This window comes from Paramormyrops kingsleyae, chromosome 2 (assembly GCF_048594095.1).
Source record: "Paramormyrops kingsleyae isolate MSU_618 chromosome 2, PKINGS_0.4, whole genome shotgun sequence".
NCBI classification, from domain to species: Eukaryota; Metazoa; Chordata; class Actinopteri; order Osteoglossiformes; family Mormyridae; genus Paramormyrops; species Paramormyrops kingsleyae.
In genome coordinates, this window is record NC_132798.1 from 1014514 (window position 1) to 1035241 (window position 20728).

At 43.6% G+C, this 20728-nt stretch overlaps 1 protein-coding gene and 1 pseudogene across 1 annotated transcript; both read right to left on the reverse strand.

Annotated features, from left to right (window-relative positions):
- Window positions 1-986: 986 nt before the first annotated feature.
- Window positions 987-8393, reverse strand: LOC111837903 (solute carrier family 2, facilitated glucose transporter member 6-like; annotated as a pseudogene).
- Window positions 8394-8425: 32 nt separating this feature from the next.
- On the reverse strand, window positions 8426-19892 carry LOC140581223 (solute carrier family 2, facilitated glucose transporter member 6-like). The gene is made up of 10 exons (XM_072703113.1): window positions 19613-19892; window positions 18057-18210; window positions 17515-17721; window positions 17043-17142; window positions 16628-16839; window positions 16141-16290; window positions 12589-12697; window positions 11110-11295; window positions 10634-10779; window positions 8426-10439 (listed from the first exon to the last, which is right to left on the reverse strand). Exons 1-10 carry the CDS (start codon window positions 19663-19665, stop codon window positions 10278-10280), a joined length of 1479 nt encoding a protein of 492 aa, XP_072559214.1. The 5' UTR covers window positions 19666-19892; the 3' UTR covers window positions 8426-10277.
- Window positions 19893-20728: the final 836 nt, after the last annotated feature.

A 20728-nucleotide genomic window follows, 5' to 3' on the forward strand; every position in this document is an offset into this window, starting at 1 on the left:
GTGGTATGTCAAAAATGATGACTTCTTAGTTTAACTACAACAATTTGACTTTCTCACTTTGAGTAGCCCTTCCTTTATAGTGAGCTGAGTGTCACAGCACACAGGAACTGGGCGGGATATAAGAACAAAAAGCACATGAAGTAAACTTTGTTCATCCTGGGGGAAATTCTTGACATGTATGTATCCATTGTTTGCAGGCAGTCCCCTGGTTGTGCATGAAACCCTTTGTCAGTCTAATTTGTAGGTAATGCAGATCAATAATAATACAGTGCATAATAATAATACAGTATTAATAATAATACAGTGCACAATAATAATACAGTGCATAATAATAATACAGTATTAATAATAATACAGTGCATAATAATAATACAGTAGTAATAAGTACTGTAACTACATACTGTACTGTACCTTGAGTTTATGAGTGGGTGAAGCCGTGCAATGTTGTGGTATGTAGGTTCGTTATTAGGAATAATTGTATATAACTGAAAATTTTTATATATTACACTTTGTAGCAGTTTGTTCAAAAGTACGAGTTTTTAACCTGGGGACTGCCTGTATGTGTATTTACTTTGTAGGATAGCTCATTTGTTCACGTGTAGATTAGCAGATTTTCCCATAGGTCTGACCTGTATCATTCGTCTGTTGCACAACAAATGCATTTGTTTGTGTCTTTGGATGATCGGTTTTCCAGGCTTTTTTCCAGCTACTGTCATCCAATAAATCAATGATGCTTAATTTTAATTTTCAACATGAAAGGCACAAACATTTTCCATGTATCCCGTATAAAGTGTAAACATGCATTACTACTATTTCTCCTGGTTTTATCATTTACATTTTCTAAATGGGGGAAAAAATGAAGCACCATTTGTAACATAAGTATTTAATTGAGGAAGTGGTCAGTTTGTCTTTGTAGGCATTTACAAAGTGCCAGGCAAATCTGTGAAGTCAGCAAAATGTTTGGTCAGAAACCTGTCTAAAGAACATCAATTTTCAATAATAGTAAAAGTACGTCCAGTGCGAAAATAGTTCTCAATCTCCTCCAGAGTCCGTCCCTTTGTCTCTGGGACGCACAAAGCTGTGAAAAGTATGTTGATCACTGACGCCACTGAAAAAAACGTGAAAGGCACAAAAAGGCCGAAGTTTTCCTGCAAGGATAAAGAAGAAAAACAAATGTTATCCTTTAAGGTCAATTCAATTAGCTAACAGAGAGCGACAGAGTGTCAGGAGCAGACTTAAGGCTTATCAAAACATACATGCTTAGAGTGTACAGCAAAGACAGAACGGTGATTGTTGTACCTCCGAGATGTGGGTGCATGATTGAGGCCTGAAGGTAACTCACCACCACATGCATGAAGACCTGGGTCAAGACGAAGGCGGTGACCCAGCTAACTCCAACACACAGGCCAGATGCCTTACCCCGGGCCCCTAGAGGCAGGATTTCTGACATCAGAAGCCACGTGATAGGACCCCATCCCATGGCATAACCTTGAGGGTGAGATGGATACGTCAAAGTAATGTCAGTCCTGCTCCACTTTATATGTTTGAGGAAGCTGCGTAGCACAATGTCTGTTCTATGTGCGAATATTTCCAAGATGTGTGCGACTAGTAACTTATACGACACGTATCGCGGTTTATGCAAGGTATTAGACATCTTACTTTTACTTTTCGTACAAAGGATGGGTTTTCGTACGCACATTTCCTCTCCCAATATAATTAACGAACGTTCTTTATAAATGAGGCCCCTGGAATCTGACCTAGGCAGCGTGGGGTTAGGATACACAATGAAGGAAATGCCAGTCACATGACCAAACATACCAAATATAATGATCATCGTGCTTAACAGTGGGATGAGGGTAACTGGGTCAAACTGTGGACTCCGCAGGAAGTCAGGAGGTTGCTGAACACTTAGATGAGTAGATGAGGTCGTGATATTCACAAAGGGACAGCTTCCGGTGTGAGTGTACAGACTCATACACTGGCTAGCAAGAAACATCAGGAAGCCTGTTTAAAGGAAAGGCAAAGACCAATCAGCCTTAGTCTGTAGCTGTTTTTTTCATAGATAAGCACTATTAATATACACCAATCATGTACAGTTACTGCTATCAGTGCTTCCTCTCCTGGGCTTTTCAGTAAGTCAGGGCCCTAGAAGATGAGCTTGCAGATGTCAGCCTGTACCTTTACATACCTGAAGTGAAGAGGAGTCGCTTCCTACCAGCCCTGTCCATTAACGTAGCGGCAGTCATAACAGAAAGGAGGCGTACGGCTCCCACCATAGCAGCATCATATTTGGGCTCCTGTATGAAGAACACACACATGCAGTAGCAACCTCCTGCCTATATCTGTAATATAATATGATAGCTCTCTGTTTATTAGCTGTGACATAATATCATTACTATAATATCTGTATATTTGTGTGGGGAAAATTATAATTAACCTACTGTAAGCGTGTTCGGGGTCTTGAAAAGTGCTGCACAAATTAAATGCACTATTGTTGTTGTTCTTCTTGCCGTTGTTGTTGTAACCTTATTATTTTGTTAATAATGATACTTCCCCACGTCTCTAGGGGTGTTGATAAAAGGAGTCAGGTTGCAGTTCATGTAAAATTGATGCATTTAGTTTCCAACCTAAAGGGTTTAGGACACCCAGCGCTGCTCTGCTAGCACTCGCAATGTCCTCCTTCACAGCTCCTTCATAGATTCATTCTACCCAAACAATTCAGTCCAGAAACTGATATTACAACAATAATAATTATTATTATTAATAAATAAATAAGGAAGAATTTTACCATATGCTTAACATCACACATAACTCTTGATACTCATCAAGGTGATCTTGGTTCTTAGAAAGATGAGTTCTATAGGTAAACCAGGATGATGAAAACCTTTATTGCTGTTGCAATACACCATGTCACTAGTCACAAGTACCAGCGAAAAACCATCAACCCGACCATACATATACAAACATCACATTATAGGGGGTAGACAGGTCAGGAAGACGGGGGATATAGGAAGAACAGAGAAAACAGGATTACATGAGGAGGGAGGAGGAGAATAAAAAAGGGAGTACAATGCAGGAACAGAAAAAAGCAGATAGGATGGGTTGTTTGGGTTTTCGGGCGAGAAGCTGTAATTTCGCAGCTCCTCTAATGTCCACGCTGGTCTCCGCCATCCAAAATCCTTTGCAAAGCCGTGAGCTTCTCCGTGATGTTATCCAATCTGCGATCAATAGTCACAGTGATGTATCCAATTTGCGATCTATAGTCACAGTCTGAGTGCCAACAGCTCTACCATCCCGGCCAGCCTAGTGGGGCTTTGAGCGCTTGTCACCGTTTTCTTCAATCTTTGATAAACCAGGGCAATGCCTAATCCAATCAGCATCAGACCTGTAATCATGGTTCCGAATAGGTAAATATATTCGATGTCCTCCACAGAAAGAGCTGCCAGACACACGACCCTCCACGTCTCCCATCCGTCCATCGTGTAGCCGGCTGCGTACGTTCTTGCAGGACAGTCAGGTTCCCCCGAACCTGGGCTTCTCGTCGAGAAGATGGTGTCAATTGCGTTGAGAGACCAGTTGATCAAATCCATGATTTTTCTTAGTTTGGAGAGCAGGGCTGAGAGAGTAGGAGTGATGCCAGTCATTTGTTGGAGGAACCTCATTGTCATGGAGATCAAGATTGGCTTATAATAGCAAGGCTTGGCCAGGTCTGACTAGCTGATGCTGCCCTAAAAGTGCACATTTAAAATCATGTTGTTACATTTACTTTGTGTGTATTACAATGCTTTTTAGATTCTGACTCTTTTAAGCACTAAAAGCCTGTGACCCCACTGGCCAGCAGGTGGAAACTTTACTGCATTGCCAATATCATACCAAGGCCACTTGGAGGCACTGTTTCTACATCTTTTAAATTAAATTCTTATCACCACCTTCAAGAAGCTTAACAGGCACTTCTATGACATTATGGCATGTATCTTTTCTCTGTAAAGATACTAAACCTACAAATCTATAAGGACTATTTATTGGGCATTAAACCTTTGGGCCATTGCATCTATCCAGGGTTGTACCTGTGTAGTAATACTTCTCTCGATTTTGTTGAACTCAGGCATAAAGTCGGAGTCACTGCCCCGAAGCCATAAGAGGGCCTTGCACGCTTCCTCCTTTCTGCCTTTGGCAATAAGATACCGAGGCGAGTCAGGCATGAAACACAGCAGCACAAGCATGAAAATGACTGGTACCTCCCTAGCAATGGCCAGCCATCGCCATGGCAACAGAAAACCTAATTAGAGACATGGAAACAACATAGAACTCAGAGTGATAATGGGAATGCAAAATCCCTCAAGAACTTCAAGGTTGCAGATGTTTTTCTAAAGGAATCATTTTCACTTAAGTTATATATTGAAATACAATATTTGTCTTTGTAATAATGAAGTTCTGTTTATACAATGGTGAAGAGACCAAGAGCTGTTTAAGTGATCTTACCCAAAATGTAAAGAGTGAGGGACCCAATAACTGCTGTAATCTGTGGACAGGATCCCAATATTCCCCTCACAGCTGGGCTGGAAATCTCTGACACATAAACCTGAGAAGAAAATCACAATTCTAATCTTACTGATATATTCCAATATTCAGTCACTAAGAATTAGTGTTGAACTACTTTTAGCTTAGTGTTGAATTACTTAAATTGGTGCGCAGTGTGTGGCTCTGTAGGTTAGTACGACTAGCCCGTGACCAGAAGGCTGGCGGATCAGATACTGTGACCCAAAGTCTGATTTCACCATTGGGCCCTTAAGGTCCTTAACCCCAATTGCAGGACAGTGTCTGACCCGGCTCTCCGATTCCCATTTGTATGTCACTCTAAAAAAGGGCCTGGTAAACAGGTGATCTGAAAATTAACAGAAGGAGTTGAAAAGACTTGAAAGAGCAAATAGATATGACAATCTAAATGGATTACAAAGTACTGTGCGTGTTAAGGTTTGGTGGCAACCTACAGGATTCATAACTGCCCATAAAAGAGTTTCAGAATTAGAACAAAACCCTGCTGTTCCTCTGTCTGGATTAATAACACTGTCAGCACTACCTGTGGTTTCCCAGTCCCTGGTTTTGTTCAGCCCTAGTTCCTCATTGCATAATATGAGGCTGCCCCCTCAATATATTCCTATCTAATCCCAGACCTCACAGTTTAGCAATTAATCTCAAAACAACGGAGCATTGGTGAGACCTACAGGAATGGAGGCGGCCGTCATGCCGCTCGCGATGCCTGTCAGGACACGTCCCAGGTAGAGCATCCACACGGCCTGTGCTGACCCCATCAGCAGGTACCCTATAGTGGCTGGCACTGCAGACATCATGATGCTCAGCTTTCTGCCCATCTTGTCGTTCAGAAACATGGCCCCAAGACCCCCGGCCGCAGCACCAAGTGAGAAGACTGACTGTGGGGGAAAAGGAAGCGTTATATTTAATGACATAACTTGTTCAGCTGTCCTTACCTTTACTTTTTCATTACAACTTCTTTGTCTCCTGATGTCAATGTTCATAGTCCTCACCCAACTCTCTACCAGGAACACCTTTATCATTTACGTTATTGATCTTTTAAAATGACCTGAAATGGCAACTTTTCATGGGTTCAGAATCAATTCTATTAATCTATGAATATATCGTGTTCTGATTAAAACGATGGTATTTATATAACACCCATTTGTTTTATGTTCATATACAGGTTTTCTCTTTGTCCTCACCCCAAACCAGGAGATGTGTGAGGTGTCCATCCTGAGATTGGGGTTGTCATCGACCTCGAGGTAGGGAATAACGGGGGAGGGGTATACTAAAGCATACCCAAAGGTGAAGTTCCCCAGTACTGCAGAAAACACAGCCAGGAACAGCTTGCTATTGCTAGGAGAAAAAAGGAATGCAATGAATGAATGCACTACCATAATCTTTAGCAAAAGAGGACTGAATTCCATAAAATACATAAGTCCCTTTTAAGCAATTTAATACACAGAGAGATGTGGAAACAACCAGCATGATTTTGGTGACTGGAGGAAGTTTCTTGAGCAAAGTGTACATTAAGCAAGAATGTTATACAGTTATAGTAAATACTGTCTGCTGGCTCTTTTATGTGTCTGCACGCAAGTGCTCACACACCCTAAGCTAGGTCTCCCTCCACCACTGCACCTGAACCACTGCCACTGCATCAGCTGATCCAAACAGAGGAATTATGGACAAGTCTCCACATCTCTATGGCAGGAATATGATCACCATGTCATTGCTTTTCAGGGGTTCCGGACAATGAGCACAAATGTGTACACTCTAATGCGTAAATGCATCAGTAGGTCCTCAGCAAAATTCCAATATACACTTATTGGCCACTTTATTAGGTACACAATGGTAGTACTGGGTTGGACCCCCTTCTGCCTTCAGAACTGCCTTAATTCTTTGTAGGGTAGATTCAACACGGTGCTTGAAAGATTCCTCAGGACTTTGGTGAATGATGACATGATTTGTCAACTGCACCTTCATGATGCAAATCTCCCATTCCACCACATCCCATAGGTGTTCTGTTGGATTTATATCTGGTGACTGTGGAGGTCATTTGAGTACAGAGAACTCATTGTCATGTTCAAAAACCCAGTGTGAGATGATATGAGCTTTTGGACATTGGGCGTTATCCTGCTGGAAGTAGCCATTAGTAGCTGGATACACTGTGGTCATAAAGGGATGGACATGATCAGCAGGAATACTCATGTAAACTGTGTTATTTAAATGATGTTCAATAGGTATTAAGGGGACCAAAGTGTGGCAAGAAAATATCTCCTTGCTGATACAAGGTAGGATGCATCCAATCTTTCATGTCATGTACGGCAAATTCTGACCCTGCTATCTCAGCAGAAATGGAGACTCATTTGACCAAGCCACATTTTTCCAATCTTCCATTATCCAATTTTGGTGAGCCCATGACCACTGTAGCCTCAGCTTTTATATACTTTCATATACTTAGTCAGTGTATATGTCTACATATATAAATTGATGGTGTAACTATATCATTTACTCTTAAGTACAATTTGAGGTCGAATTGAAAAAATAATACTATTACGCCTCCGTAATTGCCAGCTTCAAATGTGTCAGTAAAGTTGCTTCCTCCTGAAAGTATAGTCACTTAAAAAGTAGCAGGTTTGGTCAGGAAACACTGCGAGTAATCATACACGATTACACAAGAAGAGGAACTGGAAAATGGGCTTCAGCAGAGTAGTAAGTTCATAATATTGCGGTAAAATGCAACGAACGTATATACATAGAAACACATTTGTTTAGGAGAAATAGAGCGATTGTAGACAGCGTAGGAGTAAAGATATAAAATAAATAGTAGCGCTGTACCTTGTAGAAGAAGCCGGTGTTATGCCGAAAAAGGCATCCCTGCTGTAGAATGCATGCCGGTGTTCTGACGAGTTGAGCTTTTAGGGGTTTTTTGGGGGCTTGGGTTGGGGTTTTAGGAGTGTTTTAGGAGTTAGGGTTAGGGTTTTAGGGGTGTTTTGGGGGTTAGAGTAAGGGTTAGGGCTATTGATTAGCACTACGGTAGCTTAACTCGACAAAGTAGCTCAACTCGTTTCAGATCAGCGACCAATCGGTCATTTAGAGACAGGCATGCATTCTATGACAGGGATGCCTTTTTCACCAGTCACCCAGATACTTAGCTCTACGGTCACCACTACTTACCACTTCATATATAACGCACCTTATAGAGCTATGGGCATGTGCATGTATATGGGTATGTATATGGTTATGTATCTACAGTATATGTAGATGTACACTCACCTAAAGGATTATTAGGAACACCATACTAATACGGTGTTTGACCCCCTTTCGCCTTCAGAACTGCCTTAATTCTACGTGGCATTGATTCAACAAGGTGCTGAAAGCATTCTTTAGAAATGTTGGCCCATATTGATAGGATAGCATCTTGCAGTTGATGGAGATTTGTGGGATGCACATCCAGGGCACGAAGCTCCCGTTCCACCACATCCCAAAAATGCTCTATTGGGTTGAGATCTGGTGACTGTGGGGGCCATTTTAGTACAGTGAACTCATTGTCATGTTCAAGAAACCAATTTGAAATGATTCGAGCTTTGTGACATGGTGCATTATCCTGCTGGAAGTAGCCATCAGAGGATGGGTACATGGTGGTCATAAAGGGATGGACATGGTCAGAAACAATGCTCAGGTAGGCCGTGGCATTTAAACGATGCCCAATTGGCACTAAGGGGCCTAAAGTGTGCCAAGAAAACATCCCCCACACCATTACACCACCACCACCAGCCTGCACAGTGGTAACAAGGCATGATGGATCCATGTTCTCATTCTGTTTACGCCAAATTCTGACTCTACCATTTGAATGTCTCAACAGAAATCGAGACTCATCAGACCAGGCAACATTTTTCCAGTCTTCAACTGTCCAATTTTGGTGAGCTCGTGCAAATTGTAGCCTCTTTTTCCTATTTGTAGTGGAGATGAGTGGTACCCGGTGGGGTCTTCTGCTGTTGTAGCCCATCCGCCTCAAGGTTGTGCGTGTTGTGGCTTCACAAATGCTTTGCTGCATACCTCGGTTGTAACGAGTGGTTATTTCAGTCAAAGTTGCTCTTCTATCAGCTTGAATCAGTCGACCCATTCTCCTCTGACCTCTAGCATCAACAAGGCATTTTCGCCCACAGGACTGCCGCATACTGGATGTTTTTCCATTTGCACACCATTCTTTGTAAACCCTAGAAATGATTGTGCGTGAAAATCCCAGTAACTGAGCAGATTGTGAAATACTCAGGGGTGCGTTTCTCGAACAACGACAGAAGTTAGCATTAACAATGCATCGTACTATGGTAGTTCAAACTAACCAACATCCGACCAACGACTGTTTCTCGAAACCGTCGTACCACAGTTGTTCGAACCACGTTAGTTAGTTAGGACTTATGTAGTTGGAACTACAGTGGTTCCAGCGCTGATTGGTCAGACTCACGGCAAGTCGTGCGCAACAACTAACAACGCACTTTCACAGCCGGTCGCGTACAAACACTCGCGAACTGTGTAAAATATATAATAATCACACACACACACACACACACACGTATATTTATTTGTGACATCAATTTCTGTCAGTCACATAACGCCAATAAAATGAAAATTAGCAATCGCGGAAAAATAATGCGACGCTCCTTGGAGTGATAAACAGAATAACTTTTATTCCGACGTTGTCGCTTACAGAATATTGTTATACTGGCTGACTGGAATACACAGGTGTGTGTAATAACCAAACATTACAGACGTAATTTCCCGAGAACAAAGGCATGGATTTGTATCTGGCCGCTGTAGTGTCATTCTGCTCTTACTGGATAAAATTAGCCACCCCTGTGCTAATTAATACTTTGCAGTCTGAGATTTGCTCACTACAGACAGTTACCGTACTTATGACCAGAGACCCACACAACAATTACGTTTCAAACTACATTTTCAGACAACTTCACATTATATGTGATCGTAGAGCTAAATTATTTCTTATTAGGTATTAAAGATTATTAAATTTCTTACTTACACGGTGACTATACCCTTTTTGTTCGAACTACACAACTTAACGACAGTGTTTGCGAACGTTCGTTCGAACTATGGTTTCGAGAAACACCTGCGTCGTTTAACGATGCGTCGCACCACGTAAGTCCGCAGTATCGTTACCTATGTAGTTTGAACTATGGTTTCGAGAAACACCTGCGTCGTACTTACATAGTTTGAACCACGCAAGTTGCTAACGTAGGTAGCAACGATGGTTTCGAGAAACGCACCCCAGACCGGCCCGTCTGGCACCAACAACCATGCCACGCTCAAAATTGCTTAAATCACCTTTCTTTCCCATTCTGACATTCAGTTTGGAGTTCAGGAGATTGTCTTGACCAGAACCACACCCCTAAATGCATTGAAGCAACTGCCATGTGATTGGTTGATTAGATAATTGCATTAATGAGAAATTGAACAGGTGTTCCTAATAATCCTTTAGGTGAGTGTAGTATATTAGTGGAAAACAAAAGTAGACACAAATTCTTGCACCATCTCCTGGTTTTATCATTTACATCTTCTAAACGGGGGGGGAAAGATCAAGCACCCTTTATAAAATAAGTATTTAATTGAGGAAGTGGTCAGTTTGTATGCATTTAAATTTGTATGCATTTGTATGCAAAGTACCAGGCAATTCTGCAAGTTTGTGAAATCAAGAAACCGTTTGGAAACCTGTCTAAAGAACATCAGTTTTCAATAATAGTAAAAGTACGTCCAGTGCGAAAATAGTTCTCAATCTCCTCCAGAGTCCGTCCCTTTGTCTCTGGGACGCACAAAGCTGTGAAAAGTATGTTGATCACTGACACCACTGAAAAAAACGTGAAAGGCACAAAAAGGCCAAAGTTTTCCTGCAAGGATAAAGAAGAAAAACAAATGTTATCCTTTAAGGTCAATTCAATTCGTTAACAGAGAGCGACAGAGTGTCAGGAGCAGACTTAAGGCTTATCAAAACATACATGCTTAGAGTGTACAGCAAAGACAGAACGGTGATTGTTGTACCTCCGAGATGTGGGTGCATGATTGAGGCCTGAAGGTAACTCACCACCACATGCATGAAGACCTGGGTCAAGACGAAGGCGGTGACCCAGCTAACTCCAACACACAGGCCAGATGCCTTACCCCGGGCCCCTAGAGGCAGGATTTCTGACATCAGAAGCCACGTGATAGGACCCCATCCCATGGCATAACCTTGAGGGTGAGATGGATACGTCAAAGTAATGTCAGTCCTGCTCCACTTTATATGTTTGAGGAAGCTGCGTAGCACAATGTCTGTTCTATGTGCGAATATTTCCAAGATGTGTGCGACTAGTAACTTATACGACACGTATCGCGGTTTATGCAAGGTATTAGACATCTTATTTTTACTTTTCGTACAAAGGATGGGCTTTCGTACGCACATTTCCTCTCCCAAAATAATTAACAAACGCTCTTTATAAATGAGGCCCCTGGAATCTGACCTAGGCAGCATGGGGTTAGGATACACAATGAAGGAAATGCCAGTCACATGACCAAACATACCAAATATAATGATCATCGTGCTTAACAGTGGAATGAGGGTAACTGGGTCAAACTGTGGACTCCGCAGGAAGTCAGGAGGTTGCTGAACACTTAGATGAGTAGATGAGGTCGTGATATTCACAAAGGGACAGCTTCCGGTGTGAGTGTACAGACTCATACACTGGCTAGCAAGAAACATCAGGAAGCCTGTTTAAAGGAAAGGCAAAGACCAATCAGCCTTAGTCTGTAGCTGTTTTTTTCATAGATAAGCACTATTAATATACACCAATCATGTACAGTTACTGCTATCAGTGCTTCCTCTCCTGGGGGTACTCCATGAAAGTAGCTAAAGAAAGCCAGTCTTTCCTGAAAAAGTCTGACTCAAACTAGTGCCATCTCTAAACTTAGCCTCATGTCGTTCCACTAACACATTTCAGCTTTAACTAATCAAGGCTCATACAAGACAGACTTGCATAGCCTCACTTAGCGCGCACACCTGCAATATTTAAGAAGCCCAAATGAATGGATGAACGATTGATCGATCAAATGAGTCGGAAAGCATGTAAAATGAGAGCGTTGTTTTTTTTCCGCTGCAGAACAAACACTGCTGATGGAACTCTATGAAGAATACAAAGATGTACAGTAGTCACTAAAACAGGCAATACTGTGGTCATAAATAAAGCCAGGGAGTTGGCTTGGCAAAGAATTGCAGACAGACTAAATGTGTAAGTTATATAAATGTTGCAAGTTCCTAGTACAGTGGCACGGTTATATAGTGGTTCATGCTGTTGCCTCACACCACAAAAGTTCCTGGTTCGATCCCCACAGCCAATGGGGAACCATCTGGGTTGAATTCACATGTCATTCTTACTGTATAATGTTATTTTGTATTATTTGGTCTCTGTAAAATACTATCAATCACATCCATGTGAAATGTTCTGCACAGATAACCATATCTTGTCTTTGCTTTTCACTGATACACTTTCAAAGTAGACTATGACTAAACAAAATATAAAAAAATATTTTCCTGTTCATATTATTTGAACGGATTTTTTTTTCCAATTTCAGTCATTGCATTTCATGTTTGACCTTTGTAATATGTATACACTTTTATTTTAATTATTAATTTGGAATTAATTAGAATGCTGAGATGTGATTTTTTATAAGCTTTATTATATTTATTCCATGACATGAGTAATGAGAGCGTGGAATTTCATCCGACGGAACGATCTTTTGGGAATCTGTTCTTTGAGACAATGCTTAACTACGCAAGACAGTTAAACTGGTCTGGAACAGGCTTGTTCAATCACCTAAATTACCATGGTAACTCAGCAGGGATTAATTTAAGACACATTGATGGAACGGAACTCCCACTTAAATGAGCCAGACTTGTCGAAATAAGTCCCTTAATCCTGCTTCGTGGAACACCCCCCTGGGCTTTTCAGTAAGTCAGAGCCCTAGAAGATGAGCTTGCAGATGTCAGCCTGTACCTTTACATACCTGAAGTGAAGAGGAGTCGCTTCCTACCAGCCCTGTCCATTAACGTAGCGGCAGTCATAACAGAAAGGAGGCGTACGGCTCCCACCATAGCAGCATCATATTTGGGCTCCTGTATGAAGAACACACATGCAGTAGTAACATCCTGCCTATATCTGTAATATAATATGATAGCTCTCTGCTTATTAGCTGTGACATAATATCATTACTATAATATTCGGATATATGTGTGGGGAAAATTATAATTAACCTACTGTAAGCATGTTTCAGTTCTTGAAAAGTGCTACACAAATTAAATGCACTATTGTTGTTTTTTGTCCGAAGGTGGGGACCTTGGCGGTCCGATCCTCAGCTACAGAAGCTGACTCTAGGGACCTGGAATGTCACCTCTCTGGCAGGGAGGGAGCCTGAGCTGGTGCGCAAGGTTGTGAGGTTCCGACTAGATATAGTCGGGCCCACCTCGACGCACGGCTTGGGCTCTGGAACCAGTCTCCTCGAGGGGGGTTGGACCCTCTTCCACTCTGGAGTTGCTCGCGGGGGGAGATGCCGAGCAGGGGTAGGCATACTTATTGCCCCCTGGCTGGGCACCTGTACATTGGGGTTTACCGCGGTGGATGAGAGGGTAGCCTCCCTTCGCCTTCAGGTGGGGGGACGGGTCCTGACTGTTGTTTGCGCTTATGCATCAAACAACAGTTCAAAATACCAACCCTTTTTGGAGTCCTTAGATGGGGTGTTGGAGAGCGCTCCTCCTGGGGACTCTCTTGTTCTGCTGGGGGACTTCAATGCTCACTTAGGCAATGACAGTGAGACCTGGAAGGGTGTGATTGGGAGGAACGTCCCCTCCCAGTCTGAAACCGGGGGGATGTTTTGTTATTGGACTTCTGTGCTCGCCACGGATTGTCCATAATAAACACCATGATCAAACATAAGGGTGTTCATATGTGCACTTGGCACGAGGACACCCTAAGCCACAGTTCAATGATCGACTTTGTGGTTGTGTCATCGGACTTGTAGCCACATGTATTGGACACTTAGGTGAAGAGTGGGGTCAACCGATCACCACCTGGTGGTGGGTTGGCTACGCTCCCCTTTCAGAAGGAGCTTCAACTCCTACCTCCGGCAGAACTTCACCCATGTTCCTGGGGAGGAGAGAGACATTGAGTCCGAATGGGCCATGTTCCGTGCCTCCATTGTGGAGGCGGCTGACCGGAGCTGTGGCTGTAGAGTGCCTGGTGCCTGTCACGGTGGCAATCCTAAACCTACTGGTGGACACCGGCAGTGAGGGATGCCGTCAAGCTGAAGGAGTCCTATCGGGCCTTTTTAGCTTGTGGGACTCCAAAGGCAGCTGATGAGTACTGGCAGGCCAAGCAGAACGCGGCTTCGATGGTTGCGGAGGCAAAAACTCGGGTGTGGGAGGAGTTTGGTGAGGCCATGGATAACGACTTCCAGATGGCTTCAAGGAGATTCTGGTCCACCATCCGGCAGCTCAAGGCAGGAAAGCAGTGCAGCATCAACACTGTTTATGGTGGGGATGGCGTGCTGCTACCTCAGCTCGGAACTTTGTGGGTCACTGGAAGGAATAGTTTGAAGACTGCCTCAATCCCTCCGACACGCCTTCCAATGAGGAAGCAGAGTCTGGGGACTTGCGGGTGTACTCCCATATCTCTGGGGTGGAGGTTGCTGAGGTAGTTAAAAGGCTCCTCGATGGGTGGTTGGAGGTGAACGCCTGAAGAGCGCGCTGCATCTTCCCCTAATTAGGGCATTTATGGATGACATGACGACCATAACATCGACTAATGCATGCACCAGACGCCTGCTGGACAAACTCCAGGGTAACATCAAGTGGACACGAATGGAGATTAAACCAGACAAATCCCGCAGTATCTCCATCGTCAAGGGCCAGCTCACCAACGAGAGGTTCCATATTAATGAAGTGCCGATACCAACGATTCAGGAAAAGCCCATCAAAAGCCTTGGAAGATGGCACAATGCAGAGCTTAAAGACTCCGAACAACTCAGGAAGGGCACCATCAGTGGCCTAAAGCAAATAAACCCCGCTTTTACAGCACCGACCCTGGTGGCTTTTACTGATGTCCCTGACTCACCCTGCCTGTTCCCGTGCTGCCTGACCAGCCTGTTCCTGTACTGCCTGACCAGCCTGTTTCCGTGCTTCCTGACCAGCCTGTGCCCTATGTTCCTGACCTGCTTGACCCGGAGACCGATGTACCCGCTCCAGTGGTTCCAGTCCCAGCCCCTGCTGCGGCTCCTGCACCGCTAGAGGCCCCAACGTCGCATGCTGTACCTCCTGATCCAGCTTCCCCGGTTCCTAACCTAGTTCCTGTCCCAACTCCCGCATCCCCAGTCCCTGTTCCCAAGGAGGTCCCAGACTGTCTGACCATTGCTCCTTCTCCAATGATGGAAGGAGAGGAGGAGCTCAAATGGGACCCCTCAGGGATCTCCCTTAACGGACCCCTCCGGTGGGTCCCCCCGACCATCACCCCAGCGTGGTCAATCCCGGCCGGGTCCTCACCCGTCGGTCTCCCGCAAGGGGAGAGGACACCTGCGCAGGGGTCGAGTCCCACCCGCCTTGCCCCCTGGCTCACCCTCTCTCGTCCTGGCTGGGGCTCGGGGGGCACCTGCAGATCTTCCCACAACAACTCATCGGCTATGCCTTTTCCGGCTGTGGCTGCACAGTCGCTTGCTGTGGCTGCTCCTCCCTCCTCACCTGCGCTGTAGTCCCCTCCAACTCCCTCCTCACCTCTCCTGGTGCCCCCTCTCACTCCCTTCTCACCTGCTCCGCCTGTCCCTCCGCCTACCTCCTCGCCCCCTGCAAGGTCCCCTTTGGCTCTGGCCTCGCGGTCACCTGCAACCTCTCCGGCTGCCACGCCTCGCTCGCTGTGGTTCCCTCGGGCTCCCCATTGTCCGGCAGCCTTTTTTGCTCTACCTCCTTCCTTCATCCCTCCTATGTTTGCTCCTTGTCCCTCGGTGTCTCCTCTGTTCACTCCTGGTCCCTTTCTTCCTCCTTTCTCTGTGCCCTCTGTATCTCCTTTCCTGATCTGCCTGTCTGCATTCCCTGTTTTGTGTCAAGTCCTGTGCCTGTTCTATTCCTGGTTTTCCGTTCTTGCTTTTGTCTTTCCGGTTTCATCTCGTCCTTCGCCTCCCCTGAGGTGCACCCGGAGTGCGTGCCTTGGGGGGGGGGTGGTGGTTCTGTCATGACCTGCTTGTACTGTATGATCCTTCCATGTGCCACACCCCCCTCGTTACCTCATGTGAATTTCTGATTGTTGTCAGCTGTTCTGCATTTCCATCCCTTAGATAAGTCCATGTCAGAGTTTGTATCCCCAGATCCGTCATTAACGTTTGTCCTGTGTTGCTCCCTGTTCTGTGAATAAAACCCTGTTTTTGGACTCCCATCTCCCGGATCTGCTTCCCCGCTACCCGTTCGAGCACTCGACGTAACACGCACTAAGTGATACTAGGCAAGTATGTCTTGTTTGAGCCTTGATTAGTTACAGCTGAACTGCATTGGTGGAAAACCCCCCTCTTGATACTCACCAAGGTGATCCTGGTTCTTAGAAAGATGGGTTCTAGGTAAACCAGGATGGGGGTGATGCCAGTCATTTGTTGGAGGAACCTCATTGTCGTGGAGATCAAGATTGGCTTATAATAGCAAGGCTTGGCCAGGTCTGACCAGCTGATGCTACCCTAAAAGTGCACATTTAAAATCATGTTGTTACATTTACTTTGTGTGTATTACAATGCTTTTTAGATTCTGACTCTTAAGCACTAAAAGCCTGTGACCCCACTGGCCAGCAGGTGGAAACTTTACTGCATTGCCAATATCATACCAAGGCCACTTGGAGGCACTGTTTCTACATCTTTTAAATTAAATTCTTATCACCACCTTCAAGAAGCTTAACAGGCACTTCTATGACATTATGGCATGTATCTTTTCTCTGTAAAGATACTAAACCTACAAATCTATAAGGACTATTTATTGGGCATTAAACCTTTGGGCCATTGCATCTATCCAGGGTTGTACCTGTGTAGTAATACTTCTCTCGATTTTGTTGAACTCAGGCATAAAGTCGGAGTCACTGCCCCGAAGCCATAAGAGGGCCTTGCACGCTTCCTCCTTTCTGCCTTTGGCAATAAGATACCGAGGCGAGTCAGGCATGAAACACAGCAGCACAAGCATGAAAATGACTGGTACCTCCCCAGCAATGGCCAGCCATCGCCATGGCAACAGAAAACCTAATTAGAGACATGGAAACAACATAGAACTCAGAGTGATAATGGGAATGCAAAATCCCTCAAGAACTTCAAGGTTGCAGATGTTTTTCTAAAGGAATCATTTTCACTTAAGTTATATATTGAAATACAATATTTGTCTTTGTAATAATGAAGTTCTGTTTATACAATGGTGAAGAGACCAAGAGCTGTTTAAGTGATCTTACCCAAAATGTAAAGAGTGAGGGACCCAATAACTGCTGTGATCTGTGGACAGGATCCCAATATTCCCCTCACAGCTGGGCTGGAAATCTCTGACACATAAACCTGAGAAGAAAATCACAATTCTAATCTTACTGATATATTCCAATATTCAGTCACTAAGAATTAGTGTTGAACTACTTTTAGCTTAGTGTTGAATTACTTAAATTGGTGCGCAGTGTGTGGCTCTGTAGGTTAGTACGACTGGCCCGTGACCAGAAGGCTGGCGGATCAGATACTGTGCCCCAAAGTCTGATTTCACCATTGGGCCCTTAAGGTCCTTAACCCCAATTGCAGGACAGTGTCTGACCCGGATATCCAATTCCCATTTGTATGTCACTCCAAAAAAAGCTGCCCACTCAAAATGTTTCTATCTAATCCCAGACCTAATAGCTTAAGCAATTAATCTCAAAAAAACGGAGCCTTGGTGAGACCTACAGGAATGGAGGCGGCCGTCATGCCACTCGCGATGCCTGTCAGGACACGTCCCAGGTAGAGCATCCACACGGCCTGTGCTGACCCCATCAGCAGGTACCCTATAGTGGCTGGCACTGCAGACATCATGATGCTCAGCTTTCTGCCCATCTTGTCGTTCAGAAACATGGCCCCAAGACCCCCGGCCGCAGCACCAAGTGAGAAGACTGACTGTGGGGGAAAAGGAAGCGTTATATTTAATGACATAACTTGTTCAGCTGTCCTTACCGCACCCCCCCTACACACCCCCCCCCCCCCTTTACTTTTTCATTACAACTTCTTTGTCCCCTGATGTCAATGTTCATAGTCCTCACCCAACTCTCTACCAGGAACACCTTTATCATTTACGTTATTGATCTTTTAAAATGACCTGAAATGGCAACTTTTCATGAGTTCAGAATCAATTCTATTAATCTATGAATATATCGTGTTCTGATTAAAACGATGGAATTTATATAACACCCATTTGTTTTATGTTCATATACAGGTTTTCTCTTGGTCCTCACCCCAAACCAGGAGATGTGTGAGGTGTCCATCCTGAGATTGGGGTTGTCATCGACCTCGAGGTAGGGAATAACGGGGGAGGGGTATACTAAAGCATACCCAAAGGTGAAGTTCCCCAGTACTGCAGAAAACACAGCCAGGAACAGCTTGCTATTGCTAGGAGAAAAAAGGAATGCAATGAATGAATGTACTACCATAATCTTTAGCAAAAGAGGATTGAATTCCATAAAATACATAAGTCCCTTTTAAGCAATTTAATACACAGAGAGATGTGGAAACAACCAGCATGATTTTGGTGACTGGAGGAAGTTCCTTGAGCAAAGTGTACATTAAGCAAGAATGTTATACAGTTATAGTAAATACTGTCTGCTGGCTCTTTTATGTGTCTACATGCTAGTGCTCACACACCCTAAGCTAGGTCTCCCTCCACCACTGCACCTGAACCACTGCACCTGCTGCCACTACCACTGCACCAGCTGATGCAGAGAGGGAGGAATAATGGACAGGTCTCCACAGCTCTACGGCAGGAATATGACCACCATGTCACTTCTTTTCAAAGGTTCCAGACAATGAGCACAAATGTGTACACTCTAATGCGTAAATGCATCAGTAGATGGAGGAAATATTATTTGGTCCTCAGCAAAATTGAAATATACACTCATTGGCCACTTTATTAGGTACACAATGGTAGTACAGGGTTGGACCCCCTTCTGACTTCAGAACTGCCTTAATTCTTTGTAGGATAGATAGACATAGGGCGTTATCCTGCTGAAAGTATCCATTAGTAGCTGGATACACTGTGGTCATAAAGGGATGGACATGATCAGCAGGAATACTCATGTAATCTGTGTTATTTAAATGATGTTCAATAGGTATTAAGGGGACCAAAGTGTGGCAAGAAAATATCCCCTTGCTGATACAAGGTAGGATGCATCCAATCTTTCATGTCATGTACGGCAAATTCTGACCCTGCTATCTTATGTCGCAGCAGAAATGGAGACTCATTTGACCAAGCCACATTTTTTCCAATCTTCCATTATCCAATTTTGGTGAGCCCATGACCACTGTAGCCTCAGCTTTTATATACTTTCATATACTAGGTCAGTGTATATGTCTACATATATAAATTAATGATGTAACTATACCGTTTACTCTGAAGTACAATTTGAGGTCGAAGTGAAAAATAATAATAGGCCTATTGAGTATTCCTAATTGCCAGCTTCAAATGTGTCAGAAAAGTTGCTTCCTTCTGAAAGTATAGGCACCTAAAGTAGCAGGTTTGGTCAGGAAACACTGCAAGTAATCAATATCATACACGATTACACAAGAAGAGGAACTGGAAAATGGGTTTCAGCAGATTAGGAATTAAGCAGGAATTAAGGAATTGCGCTAAAATGCAACGAACTATGATTGCTAGGTTGGAAGTGAAACATGATAATATCTCATAAAAAAGAAGTCGCACAGACATTGATGAGGAGAATTAGAGCGACTGTAGACAGCGTAGGAGTAAAGAAACATACGTAGAGGTAAAAATATTAAATAAACGGTAGCACTGTACCTTGTAGAAGAAGCCGGTCCATTTTTAAGAAGTGCTGTTCTCTCATCCATCATCTCATCTGTGTCCTACTCGCCGTGGTCTGTTAAGCTCTAGCTCAGCAACCAAAAGTGAAAGTATGTAGGAGAAGCGACTCGATCCTCGCAATCTCGGATATTTACTTTTTGAGCAACAAAAGAAGAACGCTGTCAACCGTTGCTTGTTTGATATCACTTATTCAACTGCATGTGATTCTTATGTGTTTGAGAATGCTGTACAGTGCAACATTTGTTTCAGTGATACTGAGCAAGAGCAAACAAAAGAGACAAACCCAGTTCCCTAAATATAACGTTGCAACTCTGCAAAAAATCTCTTCAGTTCATTGTTTATGAAGGGGCAACTCTCGGTCTGTGAAACATTAAGAAACTTGTCTGTAGGAAGAGTGTGTAAATGCCTGTCCACAGCTGACTGTTAAATATAGATTATTGATATTGTTCCCTTCCTGTAACCCTTTGGAAATTTGCCGTCATTGCGTAATTTGTGGTTATTACCACTGTGTTGACATATTATTTTTCCGCGTCCTACTCAACACTGTGCATGCGCGATGAGTAAATTCCTCCCAGTAAACTTTGTTATCGAGTGATCAAAACGCCGAATTAATTTATATGTGGAGTTGAAATTTTGGAATTAAAAGTCGAAGTGCATAATGGATAAATACTCGGTTTAAAATCTTCAAAGTTTTATATCCTAATCTTTCATTGTATTAAAATCATTATGTATTTAATTATATTAATTATCGATAGCCATTGTTTTAATTATAATTTATTGTCAACAATATAAACCATGTCATTGTAATAAATGTTACATTTCAGTATAGCTAAGTTTTTGTATCGGTGCTAGACGGAATAGGCCTGTGTGTCCGGGTGTTATGATTGTACAAGTATCAATTAAGTGGGTCTTTATTGTCGTATCATCTGTATACAATCCATAGCGTACAGTGGCACGAAGTAACATTCCCCAGGACCGCGGTGCGGTTTATATACATAAAGTGCAGAGACTGTAAACGGGACAAGGGCAACACATGGGGTTGGGGGATAATAGCAAATAAATCAAAACGGAGAATATATACCTAGACTACAG

Bases quoted from the DNA above. Each gene is read 5' to 3' on its own strand.
- LOC140581223 (XM_072703113.1), bottom strand. From the start codon at position 19,665: ATGATGGATGAGAGAACAGCACTTCTTAAAAATGGACCGGCTTCTTCT. The intron at 17,722-18,056 runs GTGAGGACCAAG...TTTCCCCCACAG, and splicing joins CACACATCTCCTGGTTTGGG to TCAGTCTTCTCACTTGGTGC. The intron at 17,143-17,514 runs GTAGGTCTCACC...TTTTCTTCTCAG, and splicing joins TGACGGCCGCCTCCATTCCT to GTTTATGTGTCAGAGATTTC.